The following is a 25,248-nucleotide window of genomic DNA, read 5'->3' as shown; positions in this document are numbered from 1 at the left end:
AACCGCATTATGAACATACTTTGCCATAGAGAAACACATGATAGCGTTGGATTATGAACATGCCTTGCCATTACAACACACAAAAACGTGGGGTAAGTGGAGCTATATGAAGTTATTATTTTGATGTCATTTCGTCTGTTTTATAACCCAGAAGGATGTACTTGGTATCAAATGATAGCTCTGTGTATCTCCTCTTTCATCTGACATGCGTGGCATATCTATCCGATCACGGGTTCGTGAATAGGGCCTAATTCAAACGATAGTTGGTTTTTGTACATGATGTTATTTTGCAGTCACGTTGTCTGTTTTTATAGCCCAGAAGCATCGATATACTTGGTACCAATAGTCTCTCCCCTTTCTTCTGATATGCTTGCCATATCTATGCGCAGGTAAACTATAAATATGAATCAATTTGATTTAATTTCATGATTTCTTTTTTTTGTTTTCATACCTGCTCTGTCACGCAATTAAAGTTTCATCTCGCTGCGATGAACAGTTCTGGAGCAATGTAACAAAGAACTCAGGCAAAGCAGCCTCTGCCTGACCAGCTATGGCAAGAACCACACGCAGTCAGCAAATTATGATTTTTATATAAAGTAGCCTAGCCTAGGCCCCATTAGCCTACTTTTATTGGAGCCATGATATGTGCCTAATATGCTTGCATTTCACCCAAATTTTATCGAAATATTTTTGTAACAGCGTTACCGCAGGCATCCGATTATTTCTGATCAGCCCCACACGTCAATGTCAGAGCCTACCTAAGGACAGCCCAACGCAGCTCACTTGGCTATGATTCGTGACACATTCTAACATCTTATTAGCATTAATGTTCCAACTCATCATCAACTCATGTTGTTACTGCATGAGGTTAAGAAGTAGTCAGTGTTTTTAACAGATGACTTGAATTGTCCCGCTGCTGCTGCTGCACTAGGCCTAGCCTATCACGATTTGATCACAACCGTGGGCTACACTTCCTGACTGGGCCAATGGTCGTAGATAGAGTGCAGTAATTGGTTCAGTCCCTGCTTTGCAAAGTGTTGGCAAAGTGCCGTCGAAAATGGCAGCAATTATTTTTTTCTTTTTTACTTTTCACTGAAAGGAGCTGGGGGGGCCAGCAGGGTGGCCAAGCTTTGACCAGTGGTGGCCGTGGCCCCCCCTGGCCACCACGTAGCTCCGCCCCTGGTTGTGAGAGTGGTGAATTTCATCAAAACGCGGCCCTTAAAAGCGTGTCTATTCTCCGCACTTTGCGAAGAGATGGTAGCTGACCAAAAGGCTGTAGCCTACTGTTTCACAGCGAGGCAAGATGGCTTTCCCGAGGTAAAGTGCTGTCGCGCGTGTTTGAGCTCCGAGTCGCCTCTTCTTGGATGAAGAGCGCATGTTTGAATCTGCAAGCACGTTCACTAATGAACATTTCTTGACGAAGATGGCCTATCTTAGCGATATATTTGAGTTAAATGTCCAGTTACAAGGCAAAGACAAGCACCTACCTCACCTAGCAAATAAGATTACTGCATTCACCAAAAAACTTGAGTATGGGACAGGCGCCTCGATCGCGACAGTATTATGCCTTTGAGATTTCTGAGCGAAATCGCTGAAACGTCTGATTGGGAGCCACTCTTGTGATCCCATGTATTAAACAGTAGGCCTATATCACATCCCTGCAAAGTTTATTTCAAAAATATTGCCCAACCAGCAGTGCTCAGTATGACTGGATCATGGATTCATTTAATGCAGCATGTTGGTATTTCATTGAATATATTGTACAATGCTGTAAAATGGCCTATGCTTCCTCATATGTTGCTGGAAAACAGAAATATGTGTGTTATGTATTTATTTATTATTATATCTGCAGCACCAGCTGATTTTAACTCTGTTGAAGAGGATATATTTAGAACTTGTCATTATTTCAATAAATTTGACAATTTTAAGCTTGACCTACCACTTTCTTAGAGCGATGAGGGACAGATGGGGTTCGAGAATGCCCCCTTGATCAAAGTGGGGAATGAAAGAAAAAGTTTGAGAACCACTGATCTAGTTTGTTAACTACCACAGTCACGAGTTGGGTCGCGATAGTCTGTCATTTTTAAAAAGTGGGTCCCCAGAAAAAAAGTTTGAGAAACACTGGGTTAAAGTGAGTGTGACAAGGTGAAGTAAGCTTCCAACCATTTTTTCTTGACAGAGATGACAGCTACTGATAACATTAAACCTGTGAAGCCTCACTAAAGTCGATTTGGGTGAAATTGTCTTGAAGATATAAGCTACCTGTAAGAAGAGTAAGTATACTGTCCAATATCTCAATCATGAGGCCAGAGTGTTTATCAACAATAAGAAAATAATAACAACAATAATTAATAAACTCAATATTTTACATAAGCTATCATGGTCCTTGCTCAATTCAATTCAATTCAATTCAGTTTATTGTCATTATGCAGAACAGAGCACAATGAAATGGGCTGTATCAATCAAGGGAGCACGACTGCAGAATGCTCCCTCCTCTCCAGTGAGATCAGCTGTGGATGTCACCGTTTGATCCTTTTTTTTTCTCTTCCTTACATTTTCATCTCTTATTCAGAGCAGGAGGAGGGTTACAGTGAAATAAGGTGTGCCAACAGATACCCTGTGAGTGATGTGAGCCGAATGAAGGAAGGTTTGTTAATAATAGATGAGTTATGGGTTAATAACAAATGAATAGAAGACATTTCTTGGCTTTCAGATGACAGTTGAAGTCCAAGATGGAAAAAGACTATTCCAGTTCCATGCCTTTAGTTATAAAAGGCAGTTGGGTATTACAATCTCTGCAATCACTCTGGTGATACAGAAGGTTGTATTCTGGATATAGGAGTATTGCTGTATATTGATTTAAATCTGTGTCATTCTGTTGATATGGGAGTGTTATGTCAATACTTACAACACTGTTCATGAGACATAGTGTTCACTGAATCACATTCTGTTATCCAAAGATTCTGTGATCCCATATTGTGATGTCTTTTACAATATCAGGAAAATGTTGTATAATGAGAAAGATGTCCAAATATGTCCAGAGCAGAGAAGCACATGTCCATGGGTGTGTGTGATTTGGGAGTTGTGATTAATGAGATGACATTGTCCTGGAGACTTCTAAATATATCCCCACACCTGTGTATGTTAATTAATGCCAGCGTGGTTGTGCTGCCTACCTCTCATTGCCACTGGGATGTGCAGCCTCAAATAAAATCATGCAGAGAGATCCCACAAAGGAGATAGCCTATGTTTTGTTTTATGTGTTTAAACACTTGAAATGTGTACCATAGTTAACTGTATATTTAAGACAATGCTTTTTAAAATAATTTTTGACAATGTTTTTAATTACTTTCCAACTATCAAGGGTTCTTTAAAGTTTTTGTAGGTCATTGGAAGTGTCCAGATTAATTCAAAAGTTTAGTAAACTTATTAATTCAACAAAGTTTCTAAGGAACTCATTTGTTGAAAATAAGAGAATAAGAAAATGAAGCTGTATCTGCATTTTTCTGAACTTTATAGCAATTATTCCATGTGTGTTTGTTTTGCAACCTGTTTTTTTTTTTAACCAAAGACAGATTGCAATGTAATGAGGATGCAGATGAACACTCTTGATTAGATTGTCTGTTGTACAAACTCAAGACCAAATATTCAGAGCGCACTGAGAGAAATGTAACACTTCACATGTTCATACATACATATTTAGTTCTTCATGTGAGATCACAAGATCACAAGGGAAAAAATTACAACAAACCAAAGGCTTTGATTTTGCACTCAATTCTGATGTTTTATTGAGGGAGTACATTTTGAATTGCTGTGTAGCAAAGCATTGCTATCAAATCAGATGAGATTAAAGTTCCAGCAATGTAAACATCTGGATATCTCCCTCAGTCATCCTTCAGAACACTTGGCTGTTGTCCTGATCAGTGTTGGTAAACCTCTGTTTGGATGAGAAAAAAAGACATAGAATGGGTTTTAGAACACCCCATCAATAGTCTACTGCACAGTTAAGTAATACATGTCATTACCTAGGGTTAGGTTTAAACCTTAGATTCAATTTCAGTGCTGACGGAAAGTTACTCACAGCACTTGTACAGCCTGTTGAGCCTAGTGATGTCGTTCTGGCTCATCTGGGTGGCCTTGCCAAGAGCAACGTTGCTGTTGGGAATGGGCACCATGGTGGGGCGGTTGTTCTTGGAGAAGGCGGTCCTGGAGGCAACAAGCATATGTTTCAGTCTACTATTCATGAATCAGTGTAAATTAGTTGTGAGAGTAGATTAGTATGCATTGTGTTACTGACTTGTGGTACTGCATAACAGAGTTGTAGTCATAGGGAGTTCCCTGGTTCAGGGTGTTGACCTTGTTGAAGTTGTGCTTCATGTCTGTGTGATAGAAACAAACAGTTTTTACTTGTAAATGTTATCGCATATGATTGATTCTTTTCAAAGAGTTGTTGTCTGTTGAGCATGATAGCATGAGCATGATAATCATATACACTAAAATATCTAGAATCTTTGCTTGAAAGGTTCAAGTCTCATCATCCTACTATCGATGATGTTCTCCCAGACAACTCGGATGTGGTTGTCACGGTCACTGCGGGTCTGCTCGTGGTTGAAGCCCAGAGCGTGGAGCAGCTCGTGCTGGACGGTGTTGTGGTACAGGCAGCCGGAGCGGCTCAGGGACACGGTCTGAGCGTTTCCACGGCGACCAACGTAAGAGTAGCATCTAGAGGGCAGAGGTCAACAACAACAGGGTCACACTCACAGAGAAAGAGAGTCTTACAAACTTCAGAGCTTGCACGACAGTAAATGTAGGAGTAACGTGGGAAGGCAAAGATGAGGTTGCAAGACGAGGTTGAAGAAATTGACATTAAAATTAGCTGTTAATGATGAAAATACTCCTTTTCAGATGGAATTTCTATGGAATATTCCGGTGTATAATATGTGGAGTAGTGATTTGTGGTTTATACCCATTGCGAGACTCAATGCTGAGGTAGTCCCTCTCGTTGGAGCGGCGCTTGAAGCGGATGCAGGACATGGAGGAGAAGGAGTCCAGACCACGCTGGATGATGGACAGCTCGCGGGAAGCTGAAAAAAATCAACAAAATATTTAATATTCACTAGCAAGACTGAATAGCCTTAATTCTGATGGAAAGGCCATTTAACAGTATTTAATTAATCTTAAACCAAAAGGGAAAATGCTGTAAGCTACCACACCGAGTATACCTAGCCAACAGGGAAGAGACAAAGAACTCACAGTAGTGGTTCTGAATGACGTAGGGCACGTAGACCTTGCCGTCACTGGACTTTTGCCACATGCAGCCGCGGGAGGTGCAGGGGTCAGCGTTCCTCTCATCAGCAGAGTCGATGGCGATGTCTCCCATCAGCTCAGGCTCGTCAAAGTCAGGAGCTGTAGGAGGGAGACAGCAGCAGTGACCACTGTTGTTACAGACAATCAATATTGTCCAGCTGAAGATTAAAAATAGATCTTCAATACATGTTCACTGACGGTTATAAAAACACACTCTTTAAATCCTGAGGTCTGGCTCTCTGTGGCCTAATTGTTGGTGTTTAAAAGTAAGATAATGAGCTAAAGTTATATTGTTGTTCAAATTCAATGTAAACACTTTGAAATGGTGTCCCACCATTGTGTATATTCTCCTCAAGCAATCTCCTAACACAATTATTTCTTCATTATATGTGAAGATGTTTACATTGTTGTTGTCAATGAATGTAATGTAAGCCATGCAGTAAGACAGCTGATGCGTGAACATGTGTCTAACGGCAGACGTACTGCGGTCCCTGTTGGCTCTCTCCAGCAGCTCAGACACAGACAGCTCAGCATTGGTGTCCTCCACAATCTCATCTGGGTGGATGGGAACAGGGGAAATTATACATCATATCATGGAGCTTTACACATCACAAAAACTCTGAAATAGATGCATTCATATGATGATTCTTACCAGTCTAAAGGAGGTGAATGCAGGTGGACCATGCAAAAAGAGAAAGGAAATAGAATAATTAAAGCCTACATATCAGTCTTTTGTTTCATTTGATGTTCTAAAATGCATTTTGCTAATGTAAAATCTTGTGAAATCTTTGATCTCTTTTCAATAGTAAAATGATAATGTGTTTCCACGAAGCTATATGAGGAGATGAAAGATTGAATGTGTTATATTGTAAAACTGTAAGAAGTTAGTTTGCTTATTTCTCACCTCCACCTCCTCAGCCCAGGCAAAGGCAACCAGCAGCATGGCCAGCAGACCCACGGTGAACTTGAACACGGCCATGACAATCAAACACCTGGGGGAAACACCACATGGTAGTTTAAAACATGAGTATTACTTGGGCAACCAAACACCTGGGGGAAACACCACATGTTAGTTTAAAACATGAGTATTACTTGGGCAATGAATAATATGACCACAAAAAACAACAGAAAATTGCAAACAGGAATAACTTGAATATTTGAAATATTCCAGTTTCAAAATTGAACTACTAACGTTCTATTGACACATGCATATGGCAGACACTGTAAGTAGAATGCACGTTACCCTGATGCTTCAGAAGTAGATGAGTGAACTGCAGCTGGCTAGGATCTGCTTTTATAGCTCTCAAAGCTGCATGCAAGTCCTTGAAAATGCATGTATGTACATTATTTTTTACTATGTCTATGGATATCTTTATCATGGAACCTTGACATCTGGAGATTAGGTATTTGTCATCTGTGAGTTTCTCATGGATTTGATAGTCATCAGAATTTTTTTTTCAGTGAATGCGTGTCACATATGTTAAAATACATGCATGCCCGATTCAGGATTTAAGAACATGGTTCTGTGATGTGAAAGTAATTGTGGTGAATAATTACTTAATATTAATCTTAGACTGGCAAACTTCAGGAAAACTCAGGAATCAGTTTTATTGCTTCTGCAGCTCCAATTTCAAGATGAAGTTATAGATTTCAGCCTGGGCAAAATCATTAAAACAGCACAGGAATATATATATTAAATCAGAATGTCTTTTCAATCAAATCAAGTGGTGGAAATCTGTTCTGGAATTTGTTTTTACCGGTAAGCATTAATGATTAAATAGGTTGAATGACTACAGATTCATAATTAATGAGGGACTTTTATTTGCATATCAAAAGATGCTCAGTGGAATAAAATATTATGGTATTGACAGAGGTTACACTGTGAAAGCAAGATACCACTGTGGTTTTATGTAACATCTTTCACATTAGTATCTAATTATTTCTTGGAATTCCTACATGAATACACATAATTGTTAATGGACTATTCAGTGCTAATGATTGGAAGGCAGTCATAATCTCAAGTGCAGACAAATTCTTCATATTACTAAACCTACTACATCTGCTGTGTAGAAAATAAAAAGTAGAGGATAACAAGTTGACTCAGTTGACGTTCACGTTTTATATTCAACTGATACATAATCACTTGCTGTCACTCCAACTATACTGGACCACACTGCAAGCACTGAAGTGTACTGTATACAAGTAGACGTCAGTTCAAAGATTTTCCTTAAAGGCAAGATATAACTCTTAGCATGTGTGGATATGAAAACACTGCTCATAAGTATCCGTCACGAGGTGAAGAAACTATGTACATTTTATCAGTAGGCCAAAATAAAACATTTGAGCCATTTTCTACCACAGTAGCCAATAATATCTATAGATCTGCAGAGCCAGTAGCTGAGCTCTTGAAATTCATTATTTCCACCTGACGTTTTCTTTTGGAATGTTAAGAAAAAGTTATGTTGTGAATAAGTTTATATGGCTGCAATTAAGTCATTGTGTTAATCCCATTTCTGTAATTAGGGACTCAAGGTCAGGGTTGCCAACTTTGGGTGATTGGCTGGAGTGAGATTTTGTGAAGTCATAGTGCGTGTGCGTTACATTTTTCCCTAAACCTAATTTTAAAAATGTCTGTCCCCTGACTTTTTTGATATGTACAGTATAATCCCTGATTTAAGTTTCTTCAAAATGTACAATTAAATTATTGATTGCACTTGAAAACAAGACCAGTGTTTTAACCCCGTGGCATGGAAGGATTATGAGCCACTGGGCCCCTGGGCACAGACATGAAAAGGGCCCCCCTGCCCACCTGAAAAAGGTAGTAGCTCAGTAGAAAAAAATGAAAAATAACCCCTTAAATGATTACTTCTGGCGAGTTTTGTGGAAAGAAATGGACAGATTGAGACTTATGAATGTGAGTGTACGTATGTATCAGGGATGGAAATAGCCTAAAATATTTTTTTCCACCTACCATTGTGGCTGGTGGATTCCAAAGTCTACCAGCCACTAGAGATACAGTATGAACATTTGATGAAAAATCATGACCAAAATGATTACGGTTATTGGTATTGCAATATGATTAAAATGTGCTGACTTTTCTTCTAAACCTACCATCAATGTTGGACAGAACTCATAATTGGCCTGCCCTTCATGCCCAGTAGCAACAAATCTAAAGGTCAACAGAACAGCTATAGTGTCATAAAAGTGGTGTGGCTCCTTTAAGACCCAATCCACTGGTGTGAGTTCTGGAGCCATCCAACTTCTAACTCTATACTATCCTACATCATCTGATTTTAATATTATGTCTAGGCTACAGTATATTTAACATTTAACATTTCTTTTCTATTTGGCCTGTTATGAAATTATGCATTGACCAATATAAGCACACTTTTTTTTAAGACACTTAAATGCATGCTTAGCATTTTGTGAAAACAAATCATTATGGCTACATCGACAAACTCTTAGCCATGAGCTATATCCTCTGATTTTAATATTTACACATATGTAGGTATTTAAGCACAGCTCAGTTTTAAGACACTTAAAGCCCAAAATTGGAGACCATATAGAAATTTGCTACCATTTCAAAACCGGATTACTCTGGAATGGCTTATTGTACAGGGGATTGCATTACACCTCTGTGTTCGGTAAGGTCTGCTGTTTATTCTGGTTTACGGTTTGTCATGTGTGGAACGAAAAGTTTGTGAGATATTCCTCCTATAGGAATTGAAATGAGCGCAGAGCTATAGTAGCCTAATATGATTATTTCTTGAAAGTTAATTTATTTTTCTCGCGAACCGTTTATCGCAGCAAATAGCGGCTATAGCACCTTATAAAAGATGAGAAAAAGTTATTTAATGTGATGTCTGTGAGGCTACTTTGCGAGTTCCGTGAGTTCCGTAAAAGGTTCCGTGAAGGTGTCGCGGACCGGATTAAAATACCCTAGTCAGCGAATCAACAATCAGAGAAAACTGCGCTGAGAACGTTGTAGGCGGATATTAGACCTACCTGCTGTTGGTCTAGACATATGTAGGCTACCGGTATACCTTAAACTCGTATCCTGTAATTTAGAAACAATGCTGTGGGCTAGTCTAGTCATCAACAAAAAATGAACGGATTGCAAAAAAAAAAGAATGGATTTGGCGTGACATTTCTTGAGTGTGCGTGAGAGCGTGAGATTGGTGCTGAAAGCGTGAGTGTCACGCCAGATGCGTGAGAGTTGGCAACCCTGCTCAAGGTTGTGGCATCAAATTTAAAAATTAATTTCAAGGTGTACCAGGTTACAGTGGCAAGCTCATATTCATTGTCACTGCTAAATGTTTTATGTGCCTTTGTGTGACCTGCTAGGTGATTGCAGATGAAAATTATAGCCTTAGGTTAACACTGGGAAGCAACCCAAAGCTTGTAGTTTTTTAGCGTTAGCATTTTAACAATTCCTGGTTTGAAAGAAAAAGACTCGAAAATGAATGAGATGTTTTCAAATATGAAAATAAAGTGTGAGCAAAACAATGGCCGTAAAAAACCTAGGCATTTGGTTTGGTGAGTTAAAATGTACTGCCTTGTACTGCATCGAACTTAAACTGCAGTATTAGCCTACTGTAATTTTCTATTATATTTCTCTAACTAAGGGACCGTTCGGTATTTATGGAATGGACCACCGGAGGAAAACACGGGAGGGTCATGTCTTTTTATTATTTGTCATCTTAAATGACAATTGCAGATATCTTATAAAAATAATTCAGTTTTGACTAAGCAGAATGAAAGGTGAAGATATCTCAAACGTCATTATGACTAGTGCAAATTATTGTGCAAGACGTTGCTCTTTAGATCCATAGCAGAGCCCGTATACTTATTAGACATTCTCTGTCCGTAGGCTAATTTCCCCTCCCCAACATAATCGAAGAAAAAGTGGGCTTATTTCCTTATTTCTATGAATGGAAGAAGAAGCAGTCATGGCTGTAATGTCTTGTTGACATCTAAAATAACTAAAACTCAGAGACACCTTGTGGTTTATTAGACTCTCACGTTATCAACTGGCTTGATCTCTGTTTTGTAGCCTAGGCCTACATAAATTAGTAGGCCTAGGCTACTAAATGCACCAGCACCATCTACAGTAGGCTACAGGAAACTCCATTTATAATGGTGTTGGCTGTAATCGAAAACATTGAATCATCAATTTTTGCTGCCAGCTCCTGTCTTGCATATGCTGCACCATTAAAAAGACGATTAAAAACTTCTTTCGCCCTCTGGCTGCTCTGACATGGTGCTATATTTATATAATTAGTGCTAATAACAAAGTTAACAGTTAACAGGTGCTATGTGATTTGATGATTTGAACAACAACACGCTCTGCTCCCGCCTAAAGTGGGATGCGGGCCTAATTTGCATAGCAATACAGATATCTCTAACGCATACATGGGCAACATACGGCCCGCGGGCCACATCCGGCCCGTGGGCTTTCCCTGACCGGCCCGCGTAAGGTCCGTGAAAGAACAATAGTCAAGAGCCTAGCATAGAGATAATGCATGCAAATCAATATCGTTTTTATTTTGAAAGCGACTGCTATTTGTACGCCCATACATTTGTGCGTGGATGCATACGACGTAAACACCCTTACTGATGTGCTGGTGAATAGAATATGCTTCTGCGTCGACACAATGCAGTTGCCTTTACGTCGGCGTAAACCTTTCAAAGTTTTGTGTCTCTTATGTCTGCGTCGCTCACCACCGCAAAGGTTGTTAGAACGAACTCCTACTGCTGCTCGTTGGCGATACGAAGTGTTCATTTCAAAACGTTACTGGCAGATAGACAGTTTACAATCGGATAACCCGTAATTGTAACCAAAATATGTCTGAGTTTATTTGCAAAGCTTATGTTAGCGAACTAGTATGATGCTACTACCCACAGGTTGCTTGAAGCAGCCGGCTCAACACACAGGTCGAGTTGACCAATCATAGTTTTGTGAATAGCCTAAATTTAAAAAATAGTTTTCTTTGTGCATGTTGATTAACTAATGACAGCCTACTATTGTCTGCTCCACATTTTCGTAGTCTAATTCTGCATATAGTTAATTTAATGATGGTAATGATTTAATGATGAAATATTGCTGAGTGTTGATGAAATGGTGGCACAGGCCTATCGGTTGTACTGACTCCTTCACATTTTCATGACCTAGCCTAATTACAGTGCATGAAAATGCACTGTATTGTTCTTCCTAGGCTTCTTATTATAGTGCATGAAAATGCACTATACTGTTATTCCAAGGCTTCTTCTTATTATAGTGCATGAAAATGCACTATACTGTTATTCCAAGGCTTCTTCTTATTACAGTGCATGAAAATGCACTGTACTGTTCTTCCTAGGCTTCTTATTCTTCTTCTTCTAACGCACTTAATGCAGCTTCAACCGTTTAACGTAGAAACTTCATTCAAACTATGTTACGTAGGTCTTACTTAGGACATGGGTGCTTTGTATTTTTCAGCTTTGTAACTTTTATACTTTTTAAACTATTAATTAAAAACTGTTCAAAATTTCCCCATAGACTTAACATGGACTGATGACATCACAATAGAGCCGTTAAGCAATTAGAATCCTATGGCAGGTGTTCGGGCCAGCTGCATCAACTGCCAGTCTCAGGCTTTAAGCATACAAACTGGCCCTATTAAGACTACACATCCTGTTCAACTGCTTCCTCTGTCAAAAACTGTTTCAAAATAAAAGTCCTCACTACAATATTTCACTGTTAAACAATTTAACCCTTTAAACTACTGAACTTTTTAACTGTTTAGCCATTGTAACTGTTACTTGTCATCAACTATGACTCCTACCCACTGTAGCTAGTTAGCATGGTTAACATAGTTAGCATGCTAGCATGTTAGCATGTTAGCATGCTAGTTAGCATTTTTAGCAAAACTGCTAAAAATGATTAGCTAAGTTAGCTAAGTCACATGGTTAGCATAGTTAGCATGCTAACATGTTAGCATGCTAGTTAGCATTTTTTGCAAAACTGCTAAAAATGATTAGCTAAGTTAACTAAGTCACATGGTTAACATAGTTAGCATGCTAACATGTTAGCATGCTAGTTAGCATTTTTTGCAAAACTGCTAAAAATGATTAGCTAAGTTAGCTAAGTCACATGGTTAACATAGTTAGCATGCTAACATTTTAGCATGCTAGTTAGCATTTTTTGCAAAACTGCTAAAAATAATTAGCTAAGTTAGCTAAGTCACATGGTTAGCATAGTTAGCATGTTAGCATGCTAGTTAGCATAACTGTTAAAAATGTTTAGTGAAGTTAGCTAAGTCACATGGTTAATATAATTAGCATGTTAGCATGCTAATTAACATAGTTATCATAACTAATAACAATGATTAGCTAGGTTAGCTAAGTCATATGGTTAGCATAGTTAACATTTTAACATTGTTAGCATGCTAGTTAGCATGGTTACTTGGTTAACATTATTATCTTTGTTAACATAGTTAGCATAACTGCTAGCAAACATTGGAGCCATTCCAACTGTTAGTTATCGTCAACTATCTGCCTAAATAATTTAACCATTTCAATTATCAACCTATTTAACTGTTCAGTCATTCCAACTATAGTAAACCTTATCTACCAAGCAAATAATTTAACCATATGAACTCATCATATTTTTGCATTTTCATGCACTGTATTTCCTTCAGGAAATGCTTTTCTAGTTCTTCTTATTCTTCTTCTTCTAACGCGTTTAATGCAGCTTCAACCGTTTAACGTAGAAACTTCATTCAAACTTTGTTACGTAGGTCTTACTTAGGACAAGAGTGCTATGTATTTTTCATCTTTGTAACTTTTATACTTTTTAAACTATTAATTAAAAACTATCAAAATGTCCCCATTGACTTAACATTGCCCTTTATGACATCACAGCAATTAGAATCTTATGGCAGGTGTTCAGGCCAGCTGGCCCAACTGCCATTCTCAGGCTTTAAGCATACAAACTGGCCCTATTAAGACTACACATCCTGTTCAACTGCTTCCTCTGCCAAAAACTGTTTCAAAATAAAAGTCATCACTACAATATTTCACTGTTAAACAATTTAACCCTTTAAACTACTGAACTTTTTAACTGTTCAGCCATTGTAACTGTTACTTGTCATCAACTATGACTCCTACCCACTGTAGCTAGTTAGCTAAGTTAGCTAAGTAACTTGGTTAGCATAGTTAGCATGCTAGCATGTTAGCATGCTAGTTAGCATTTTTTATAAAACTGCTAAAAATGATTAGCTAAGTTAGCTAAGTCACGTGGTTAGCATAGTTAGCATGCTAACATGTTAGCATGCTAGTTAGCATTTTTTACAAAACTGCTGAAAATGATTAGCTAAGTTAGCTAAGTCACATGGTTAGCATAGTAAGCATGCTAGCATGTTAGCATGCTAGTTAGCATTTTTTGCAAAACTGCTAAAAATGATTAGTTAAGTTAGCTAAGTCACATGGTTAGCATAGTTAGCATGCTAGCATGTTAGCATGCTAGTTAGCATTTTTTGCAAAACTGCTGCTAAAAATGATTAGCGAAGTTAGCTAAGTCACATGGTTAACATAGTAAGCATGTTAACATGCTAATTAACATAGTTATCATAACTAATAAAAATTATTAGCTAGGTTAGCTAAGTCATATGGTTAACATAGTTAACATTTTAACATTGTTAGCATCCTAGTTAGCATAGTTACTTGGTTAACATTATTATCTTTAACATAGTTAGCATAACTACTAGCAAACATTGGAGCCATTCCAACTGTTAGTTATCGTCAACTATCTGCCTAAATAATTTAACCATTTCAATTATCAACCTATTTAACTGTTCAGTCATTCCAACTATAGTAAACCTTATCTACCAAGCAAATAATTTAACCATATGAACTCATCATATTTTTGCATTTTCATGCACTGTATTTCCTTCAGGAAATGCTTTTCTAGTTACAGTGCATGAAAATGCACTGTACTGTTATTCCAAGGCATTTTATTACAGTGCATGAAAATGCACTGTACTGTTATTCCAAGGCATTTTATTATTACAGTGCATGAAAATGCACTGTACTGTTCTTCCTAGGCTTCTTCTTATTACAGTGCATGAAAATGCACTGTACTGTTATTCCAAGGCATTTTATTATTATTATTATTATTATTCTTCTTCTAACGCACTTAATGCAGCTTCAACCGTTTAACGTAGAAACTTCATTCAAACTATGTTACGTAGGTCTTACTTAGGACATGTGAGCTTTGTATTTTTCAACTTTGTAACTTTTATACTTTTTAAACTATTAATTAAAAACTAATCAAAATTTCCCCATTGACTTAACATTATGATTATGACATCACAATACGGCCGTTAAGCAATTAGAATCCTATGGCAGGTGTTCGGGCCAGCTGCATCAACTGCCAGTCTCAGGCTTTAAGCATACAAACTGGCCCTATTAAGACTACACATCCTGTCCAACTGCTTCCTCTGCCAAAAACTGTTTCAAAATAAAAGTCCTCACTACAATATTTCACTGTTAAACAATTTAACCCTTTAAACTACTGAACTTTTTAACTGTTCAGCCATTGTAACTGTTACTTGTCATCAACTATGACTCCTACCCACTGTAGCTAGTTAGCATGGTTAGCATAGTTAGCATGCTAGCATGTTAGCATGCTAGTTAGCATTTTTTATAAAACTGCTAAAAATGATTAGCTAAGTTAGCTAAGTCACATGTTTAGCATAGTTAGCATGCTAACATGTTAGCATGCTAGTTAGCATTTTTTTACAAAACTGCTAAAAATAATTAGCTAAGTTAGCTAAGTCACATGGTTAGCATAGTTAGCATGCTAGCATGTTAGCATGCTAGTTAGCATTTTTTCCAAAACTGCTAAAAATGATTAGCTAAGTTAGCTAAGTCACATGGTTAGCATAGTTAGCATGCTAGCATGTTAGCATGCTAGTTAGCATTTTTTGCAAAATTGCTAAAAATGATTAGCTAAGTTAGCTAAGTCACATGTTTAGCATAGTTAGCATGCTAACATGTTAGCATGCTAGTTAGCATTTTTTATAAAACTGCTAAAAATGATTAGCTAAGTTAGCTAAGTCACATGGTTAGCATAGTTAGCATGCTAGCATGTTAGCATGCTAGTTAGCATTTTTTGCAAAACTGCTAAAAATGATTAGCTAAGTTAGCTAAGTCACATGGTTAGCATAGTTAGCATGTTAGCATGCTAATTAGCATTTTTAGCAAAACTGCTAAAAACGATTAGCTAAGTTAGTTAAGCCACATGGTTAGCATAGTTAGCATGCTAGCATGTTAGCATGCTAGTTAGCATTTTTAGCAAAACTATTAAAAATGATTAGCTAAGTTAGCTAAGTAAAATGGTTAGCATGCTAGCATGTTACTATGCTAGTTAGCAAAACTGCTGAAAATGATTAGCTAGGTTAGCTAAGTCACATGGTTAACATAGTTAGCATGTTAGCATTGCTAACATGCTAGTTAGCATAACTACTAAAAATGAAAACATTAGCTAAGTTAACTAAGTTAAGTATTATCCACCTATTTAACCGTTCAATCATTCCAACTATATTAAACCTTATCTACCAAGCAAATCATTTAACCATATAAACTATCCACCTATTTAACTGTTCAGTCACTCCAACTATATTAAACCTCATCTACCTAGCAACCAATATAGTTTGTTTTTACGCTGTATGATATTTTACATCATATTTTTTGCATTTTCATGCACTGTATTTCCTTCAGGAAATGCTTTTCTAGTTCTTATTATTCCTCTTCTTCTAACGCAGTTAATGCAGCTTCAACCGTTTAACGTAGAAACTTCATTCAAACATTGACGCGTAGGTCTTAATTAGGACATGTGGGCTTTGTATTTTTCAACTTTGTAACTTTTATACTTTTTAAACTATTAATTAAAAACTATCAAAATTTTCCCATTGACTTAACATTGCCCTTTATGACATCACAGCAATTAGAATCTTATGGCAGGTGTTCAGGCCAGCTGGCCCAACTGCCATTCTCAGGCTTTAAGCATACAAACTGGCCCTATTAAGACTACACATCCTGTTCAACTGCTTCCTCTGCCAAAAACTGTTTCAAAATAAAAGTCCTCACTACAATATTTCACTGTTAAACAATTTAACCCTTTAAACTACTGAACTTTTTAACTGTTCAGCCATTGTAACTGTTACTTGTCATCAACTATGACTCCTACCCACTGTAGCTAGTTAGCATGGTTAGCATAGTTAGCATGCTAGCATGTTAGCATGCTAGCATGTTAGCATGCTAGTTAGCATTTTTTACAAAACTGCTAAAAATGATTAGCTAAGTTAGCTAAGTCACATGGTTAGCATAGTTAGCATGCTAACATGTTAGCATGCTAGTTAGCATTTTTTACAAAACTGCTAAAAATGATTAGCTAAGTTAGCTAAGTCACATGGTTAGCATAGTTAGCATGCTAGCATGTTAGCATGTTAGTTAGCATTTTTTACAAAACTGCTAAAAATGATTAGCTAAGTTAGCTAAGTCACATGGTTAGCATAGTTAGCATGCTAGCATGTTAGCATGCTAGTTAGCATTTTTTACAAAACTGCTAAAAATGATTAGCTAAGTTAGCTAAGTCACATGGTTAGCATAGTTAGCATGCTAACATGTTAGCATGCTAGTTAGCATTTTTAACAAAACTGCTAAAAATGATTAGCTAGATTAGCTAAGTCACATGGTTAACATAGTTAGCATGTTAGCATTGCTAACTACTAAAAATGCATTAGCTAAGTTAACTAAGTTAAGTATTGTCCACCTATTTAACCGTTCAATCATTCCAACTATATTAAACCTTATCTTCCAAGCAAATCATTTAACCATATAAACTATCCACCTATTTAACTGTTCAGTCACTCCAACTATATTAAACCTCATCTACCTAGCAACCAATATAGTTTGTTTTTACTCTGTATGATATTTTACATCATATTTTTTGCATTTTCATGCACTGTATTTCCTTCAGGAAATGCTTTTCTAGTTCTTATTATTCCTCTTCTTCTAACGCAGTTAATGCAGCTTCAACCGTTTAACGTAGAAACTTCATTCAAACATTGACGCGTAGGTCTTAATTAGGACATGTGGGCTTTGTATTTTTCAACTTTGTAACTTTTATACTTTTTAAACTATTAATTAAAAACTATCAAAATTTTCCCATTGACTTAACATTGCCCTTTATGACATCACAGCAATTAGAATCTTATGGCAGGTGTTCAGGCCAGCTGGCCCAACTGCCATTCTCAGGCTTTAAGCATACAAACTGGCCCTATTAAGACTACACATCCTGTTCAACTGCTTCCTCTGCCAAAAACTGTTTCAAAATAAAAGTCCTCACTACAATATTTCACTGTTAAACAATTTAACCCTTTAAACTACTTAACTTTTTAACTGTTCAGCCATTGTAACTGTTACTTGTCATCAACTATGACTCCTACCCACTGTAGCTAGTTAGCTAAGTTAGCTAAGTAACTTGGTTAGCATAGTTAGCATGCTAGCATGTTAGCATGCTAGTTAGCATGCTAGTTAGCATTTTTAGCAAAACTGCTAAAAATGATTAGCTAAGTTAGCTAAGTCACATGGTTAGCATAGTTAGCATGCTAGCATGTTAGCATGCTAGTTAGCATTTTTAGCAAAACTGCTAAAAATGATTAGCTAAGTTAGCTAAGTCACATGGTTAGCATAGTTAGCATGCTAGCATGTTAGCATGCTAGTTAGCATTTTTAGCAAAACTGCTAAAAATGATTAGCTAAGTTAGCTAAGTCACATGGTTAGCATAGTTAGCATGCTAGCATGTTAACATGCTAGTTAGCATTTTTTGTAAAACTGCTAAAAATGATTAGCTAAGTTAGCTAAGTAAAATGGTTAGCACAGTTAGCATGTTAGCATGTTAGTTAGCATTTTTAGCAAAACTGCTAAAAATGATTAGCTAAGTTAGCTAAGTCACGTGGTTAGCATAGTTAGCATGCTAGCATGTTAGCATGCTAGTTAGCATTTTTTAGCAAAACTGCTAAAAATGATTAGCTAAGTTAGCTAAGTCACATGGTTAGCATAGTTAGCATGCTAATACGTTAGCATGTTAGTTAGCATTTTTAGCAAAACTGTTAAAAATGATTAGCTAAGTTAGCTAAGTAACATGGTTAACATAGTTAGCATGTTAGCATTGCTAACATGCTAGTTAGCATAACTACTAAAAATGAAAACATTAGCTAAGTTAACTAAGTTAAGTATTATCCACCTATTTAACCGTTCAATCATTCCAACTATATTAAACCTTATCTACCAAGCAAATCATTTAACCATATAAACTATCCAACTATTTAACTGTTCAGTCACTCCAACTATATTAAACCTCATCTACCTAGCAACCAATAGTTTGTTTTTACTCTGTATGATATTTTACATCATATTTTTTGCATTTTCATGCACTGTATTTCCTTCAGGAAATGCTTTTCTAGTTCTTATTATTCCTCTTCTTCTAACGCAGTTAATGCAGCTTCAACCGTTTAACGTAGAAACTTCATTCAAACATTGACGCGTAGGTCTTAATTAGGACATGTGGGCTTTGTATTTTTCAACTTTGTAACTTTTATACTTTTTAAACTATTAATTAAAAACTATCAAAATTTTCCCATTGACTTAACATTGCCCTTTATGACATCACAGCAAATAGAATCCTGTGGCAGGTGTTCGGCCATCTGTTTCAACTGCCATTCTCAGGCTTTAAGCATACAAACTGGCCCTATTAAGACTACACATCCTGTTCAACTGCTTCCTCTGCCAAAAACTGTTTCAAAATAAAAGTCCTCACTACAATATTTCACTGTTAAACAATTTAACCCTTTAAACTACTGAACTTTTTAACTGTTCAGCCATTGTAACTGTTACTTGTCATCAACTATGACTCCTACCCACTGTAGCTAGTTAGCATGGTTAGCATAGTTAGCATGCTAACATGTTAGCATGTTAGCATGCTAGTTAGCATTTTTAGCAAAACTAGTAAAAATGATTAGCTAAGTTAGCTAAGTCACATGGTTAGCATAGTTAGCATGCTAGCATGTTAGCATGCTAGTTAGCATTTTTTGCAAAACTGCTAAAAATGATTAGCTAAGTTAGCTAAGTCACATGGTTAGCATAGTTAGCATGCTAACATGTTAGCATGCTAGTTAGCATTTTTTATAAAACTGTTAAAAATGATTAGCTAAGTTAGCTAAGTCACATGGTTAGCATAGTTAGCATGCTAGCATGTTAGCATGCTAGTTAGCATTTTTAGCAAAACTGCTAAAAATGATTAGCTAAGTTAGCTAAGTCACATGGTTAGCATAGTTAGCATGCTAGCATGTTAGCATGCTAGTTAGCATTTTTTGCAAAACTGCTAAAAATGATTAGCTAAGTTAGCTAAGTCACATGGTTAGCATAGTTAGCATGTTAATTAACATAGTTATCATAACTAATAAAATGATTAGCTAGGTTAGCTAAGTCATATGATTAGCATAGTTAACATTTTAACATTGGTAGCATGCTAGTTAGCATAGTAACTTGGTTAGCATTATTATCTTTGTTAACATAGTTAGCATAACTATTAGAAAACATTGGAGCCATTCCAACTGTTAGTTATCGTCAACTATCTGCCTAAATAATTTAACCATTTCAATTATCAACCTATTTAACTGTTTAGTCATTCCAACTATATTAAACCTTATCTACCAAGCAAATAATTTAACCATATGAACTCATCATATTTTTGCATTTTCATGCACTGTATTTCCTTCAGGAAATGCTTTTCTAGTTACTACAGTGCATGAAAATGCACTGTACTGTTATTCCAAGGCATTTTATTATTATTATTATTATTATTCTTCTAACGCACTTAATGCAGCTTCAACCGTTTAACGTAGAAACTTCATTCAAACTATGTTACGTAGGTCTTACTTAGGACATGTGAGCTTTGTATTTTTCAACTTTGTAACTTTTATACTTTTTAAACTATTAATTAAAAACTAATCAAAATTTCCCCATTGACTTAACATTATGATTATGACATCACAATACGGCCGTTAAGCAATTAGAATCCTATGGCAGGTGTTCGGGCCACCTGTTTCAACTGCCAGTCTCAGGCTTTAAGCATACAAACTGGCCCTATTAAGACTACACATCCTGTTCAACTGCTTCCTCTGCTAACTAGCATGCTAACATGTTAGCATGCTAACTATGCTAACCATGTGACTTAGCTAACTTTTTACAAAACTGCTAAAAATGATTAGCTAAGTTAGCTAAGTCATATGGTTAGCATAGTTAGCATGCTAGCATGCTAGTTAGCATTTTTTACAAAACTGCTAAAAATGATTAGCTGAGTTAGCTAAGTCACATGGTTAGCATAGTTAGCATGCTAACATGTTAGCATGCTAGTTAGCATTTTTTACAAAACTGCTAAAAATGATTAGCTAAGTTAGCTAAGTCATATGGTTAGCATAGTTAGCATGCTAGCATGTTAGCATGCTAGTTAGCATTTTTTACAAAACTGCTAAAAATGATTAGCTGAGTTAGCTAAGTCACATGGTTAGCATATTTAGCATGCTAGCATGTTAGCATGCTAGTTAGCATTTTTTGCAAAACTACTAAAAAAACGATTAGCTAAGTTAGCTAAGTCACATGGTTAGCATATTTAGCATGCTAGCATGTTAGCATGCTAGTTAGCATTTTTTGCAAAACTGCTAAAAATGATTAGCTAAGTTAGCTAAGTCACATGGTTAGCATAGTTAGCATGTTAGCATGCTAGTTAGCATTTTTTGCAAAACTGCTAAAAATGATTAGCTAAGTTAGCTAAGTCACATGGTTAGCATAGTTAGCATGCTAACATGCTAATTAGCATTTTTAGCAAAACTGCTAAAAATGATTAGCTAAGTTAGATAAGTCACATGGTTAGCATAGTTAGCATGCTAGCATGTTAACATGCTAGTTAGCATTTTTAGCAAAACTATTAAAAATGATTAGCTAAGTTAGCTAAGTAAAATGGTTAGCATGCTAGCATGTTAATATGCTAGTTAGCAAAACTGCTAAAAATGATTAGCTAGGTTAGCTAAGTCACATGGTTAACATAGTTGGCATGCTAGCATGTTAGCATGCTAGTTAGCATATTTAACAAAACTGCTAAAAATGATTAGCTAAGTTAGCTAAGTCACATGGTTAACATAGTTAGCATGCTAACACGTTAGCATGCTAGTTAGCATTTTTAGCAAAACTGTTAAAAATGATTAGCTAAGTTAGCTAAGTAACATGGTCAACATAGTTAGCATGTTAGCATTGCTAACATGCTAGTTAGCATAACTACTAAAAATGAAAACATTAGCTAAGTTAACTAAGTTAAGTATTATCCACCTATTTAACCGTTCAATCATTCCAACTATATTAAACCTTATCTACCAAGCAAATCATTTAACCATATAAACTATCCACCTATTTAACTGTTCAGTCACTCCAACTATATTAAACCTCATCTACCTAGCAACCAATATAGTTTGTTTTTACTCTGTATGATATTTTACATCATATTTTTTGCATTTTCATGCACTGTATTTCCTTCAGGAAATGCTTTTCTAGTTATTATTATTATTATTATTCTTCTTCTAACGCAGCTAATGCAGCTTCAACCGTTTAACGTAGAAACTTCATTCAAACTATGTTACGTAGGTCTTACTTAGGACATGTGAGCTTTGTATTTTTCAACTTTGTAACTTTTATACTTTTTAAACTATTAATTAAAAACTAATCAAAATTTCCCCATTGACTTAACATTATGATTATGACATCACAATACGGCCGTTAAGCAATTAGAATCCTATGGCAGGTGTTCGGGCCAGCTGCATCAACTGCCAGTCTCAGGCTTTAAGCATACAAACTGGCCCTATTAAGACTACACATCCTGTCCAACTGCTTCCTCTGCCAAAAACTGTTTCAAAATAAAAGTCCTCACTACAATATTTCACTGTTAAACAATTTAACCCTTTAAACTACTGAACTTTTTAACTGTTCAGCCATTGTAACTGTTACTTGTCATCAACTATGACTCCTACCCACTGTAGCTAGTTAGCATGGTTACCATAGTTAGCATGCTAGCATGTTAGCATGCTAGCATGTTAGCATGCTAGTTAGCATTTTTTACAAAACTGCTAAAAATGATTAGCTAAGTTAGCTAAGTCACATGGTTAGCATAGTTAGCATGCTAACATGTTAGCATGCTAGTTAGCATTTTTTACAAAACTGCTAAAAATGATTAGCTAAGTTAGCTAAGTCATATGGTTAGCATAGTTAGCATGCTAGCATGCTAGTTAGCATTTTTTACAAAACTGCTAAAAATGATTAGCTGAGTTAGCTAAGTCACATGGTTAGCATAGTTAGCATGCTAACATGTTAGCATGCTAGTTAGCATTTTTTACAAAACTGCTAAAAATGATTAGCTAAGTTAGCTAAGTCATATGGTTAGCATAGTTAGCATGCTAGCATGTTAGCATGCTAGTTAGCATTTTTTACAAAACTGCTAAAAATGATTAGCTGAGTTAGCTAAGTCACATGGTTAGCATAGTTAGCATGCTAACATGTTAGCATGCTAGTTAGCATTTTTTACAAAACTGCTAAAAATGATTAGCTAAGTTAGCTAAGTCACATGGTTAGCATAGTTAGCATGCTAGCATGTTAGCATGCTAGTTAGCATTTTTTACAAAACTGCTAAAAATGATTAGCTAAGTTAGCTAAGTCACATGGTTAGCATAGTTAGCATGTTAGCATTGCTAACTACTAAAAATGCATTAGCTAAGTTAACTAAGTTAAGTATTGTCCACCTATTTAACCGTTCAATCATTCCAACTATATTAAACCTTATCTTCCAAGCAAATCATTTAACCATATAAACTATCCACCTATTTAACTGTTCAGTCACTCCAACTATATTAAACCTCATCTACCTAGCAACCAATATAGTTTGTTTTTACTCTGTATGATATTTTACATCATATTTTTTGCATTTTCATGCACTGTATTTCCTTCAGGAAATGCTTTTCTAGTTAGATCTGGAGTTGCACTTGATTAACAAGAGGCGAGAGGGATTCCTCAGCAACAATGATAACTTAGTCATTCTTATACTAACTATATAATTACAGTGCATGAAAATGCACTGTACTGTTCTTCCTAGGCTTCTTATTCTTCTTCTTCTAACGCAATTAATGCAGCTTCAACCGCTTAACGTAGAAACTTCATTCAAACTATGTTACGTAGGTCTTACTTAGGACATGGGTGCTTTGTATTTTTCAGCTTTGTAACTTTTATACTTTTTAAACTATTAATTAAAAACTGTTCAAAATTTCCCCATAGACTTAACATGGGCTGATGACATCACAATAGAGCCGTTAAGCAATTAGAATCCTATGGCAGGTGTTCGGGCCAGCTGCATCAACTGCCAGTCTCAGGCTTTAAGCATACAAACTGGCCCTATTAAGACTACACATCCTGTTCAACTGCTTCCTCTGCCAAAAACTGTTTCAAAATAAAAGTCCTCACTACAATATTTCACTGTTAAACAATTTAACCCTTTAAACTACTGAACTTTTATCTGTTCAGCCATTGTAACTGTTACTTGTCATCAACTATGACTCCTACCCACTGTAGCTAGTTAGCTAAGATAGCTAAGTAACTTGGTTAGCATAGTTAGCATGCTAGCATGTTAGCATGCTAGTTAGCATGCTAGTTAGCATTTTTAGCAAAACTGTTAAAAACGATTAGCTAAGTTAGCTAAGTCACATGGTTAGCATAGTTAGCATGCTAACATGTTAGCATGCTAGTTAGCATTTTTTGCAAAACTGCTAAAAATGATTAGCTAAGTTAGCTAAGTCACATGGTTAGCATAGTTAGCATGCTAACATGTTAGCATGCTAGTTAGCATTTTTTGCAAAACTGCTAAAAATGATTAGCTAAGTTAGCTAAGTCATATGGTTAGCATAGTTAGCATGCTAGCATGTTACCATGCTAGTTAGCATTTTTTAGCAAAACTGCTAAAAATGATTAGCTAAGTTAGCTAAGTCACATGGTTAGCATGTTAGCATGCTAGTTAGCATTACTGTTAAAAATGATAAGCGAAGTTAGCTAAGTCACATGGTTAACATAATTAGCATGTTAACATGTTAATTAGCATAGTTATCATAACTAATAAAAATTATTAGCTAGGTTAGCTAAGTCATATGGTTAGCATAGTTAACATTTTAATATTGTTAGCATGCTAGTTAGCATAGTTACTTGGTTACCATTATTATCTTTAACATAGTTAGCATAACTACTAGCAAACATTGGAGCCATTCCAACTGTTAGTTATCGTCAACTATCTGCCTAAATAATTTAACCATTTCAATTATCAACCTATTTAACTGTTCAGTCATTCCAACTATAGTAAACCTTATCTACCAAGCAAATAATTTAACCATATGAACTCATCATATTTTTGCATTTTCATGCACTGTATTTCCTTCAGGAAATGCTTTTCTAGTTATTATTATTATTATTATTATTCTTCTTCTAACGCAGCTAATGCAGCTTCAACCGTTTAACGTAGAAACTTCATTCAAACTATGTTACGTAGGTCTTACTTAGGACATGTGAGCTTTGTATTTTTCAACTTTGTAACTTTTATACTTTTTAAACTATTAATTAAAAACTAATCAAAATTTCCCCATTGACTTAACATTATGATTATGACATCACAATACGGCCGTTAAGCAATTAGAATCCTATGGCAGGTGTTCGGGCCAGCTGCATCAACTGCCAGTCTCAGGCTTTAAGCATACAAACTGGCCCTATTAAGACTACACATCCTGTCCAACTGCTTCCTCTGCCAAAACCTGT

General features: G+C 36.2%; 1 protein-coding gene across 3 annotated transcripts in view; it reads right to left on the bottom strand.

Moving 5' to 3' along the window:
* Window positions 1–3,758: 3,758 nt before the first annotated feature.
* Window positions 3,759–25,248, bottom strand: part of LOC143125334 (high choriolytic enzyme 1-like) — a 44,638-nt gene continuing 23,148 nt past the window's right edge. The window contains exons 1-7 of one of the 3 annotated variants that reach the window (XM_076286704.1): window positions 5,791–5,857; window positions 5,254–5,406; window positions 4,967–5,084; window positions 4,544–4,722; window positions 4,298–4,379; window positions 4,082–4,206; window positions 3,759–3,937 (exon numbers count right to left, since the gene is read on the bottom strand). In XM_076286704.1, the coding sequence (XP_076142819.1) occupies window positions 3,936–3,937; window positions 4,082–4,206; window positions 4,298–4,379; window positions 4,544–4,722; window positions 4,967–5,084; window positions 5,254–5,380 (633 nt within the window). In that variant the 5' untranslated portion in view covers window positions 5,381–5,406; window positions 5,791–5,857 and the 3' untranslated portion in view covers window positions 3,759–3,935. Of the gene's footprint in view, window positions 3,938–4,073; window positions 4,207–4,297; window positions 4,380–4,543; window positions 4,723–4,966; window positions 5,085–5,253; window positions 5,407–5,790; window positions 5,858–6,217; window positions 6,300–25,248 lie in introns of those variants that run through there. The other 2 variants (XM_076286705.1, XM_076286703.1) reach the window with 2 other exon arrangements.

This window comes from Alosa pseudoharengus, unplaced genomic scaffold (genome assembly GCF_046254945.1).
Source record: "Alosa pseudoharengus isolate Yale_2024_CS ecotype anadromous, Long Island Sound unplaced genomic scaffold, YU_APseudo_1.1 YU_APseudo_1.1_scf_16, whole genome shotgun sequence".
Lineage (NCBI taxonomy): Eukaryota > Metazoa > Chordata > Actinopteri > Clupeiformes > Clupeidae > Alosa > Alosa pseudoharengus.
The sequence above is the reverse complement of the archived record's forward strand: the minus strand, read 5'-3'. Positions and strand labels throughout refer to the sequence as shown.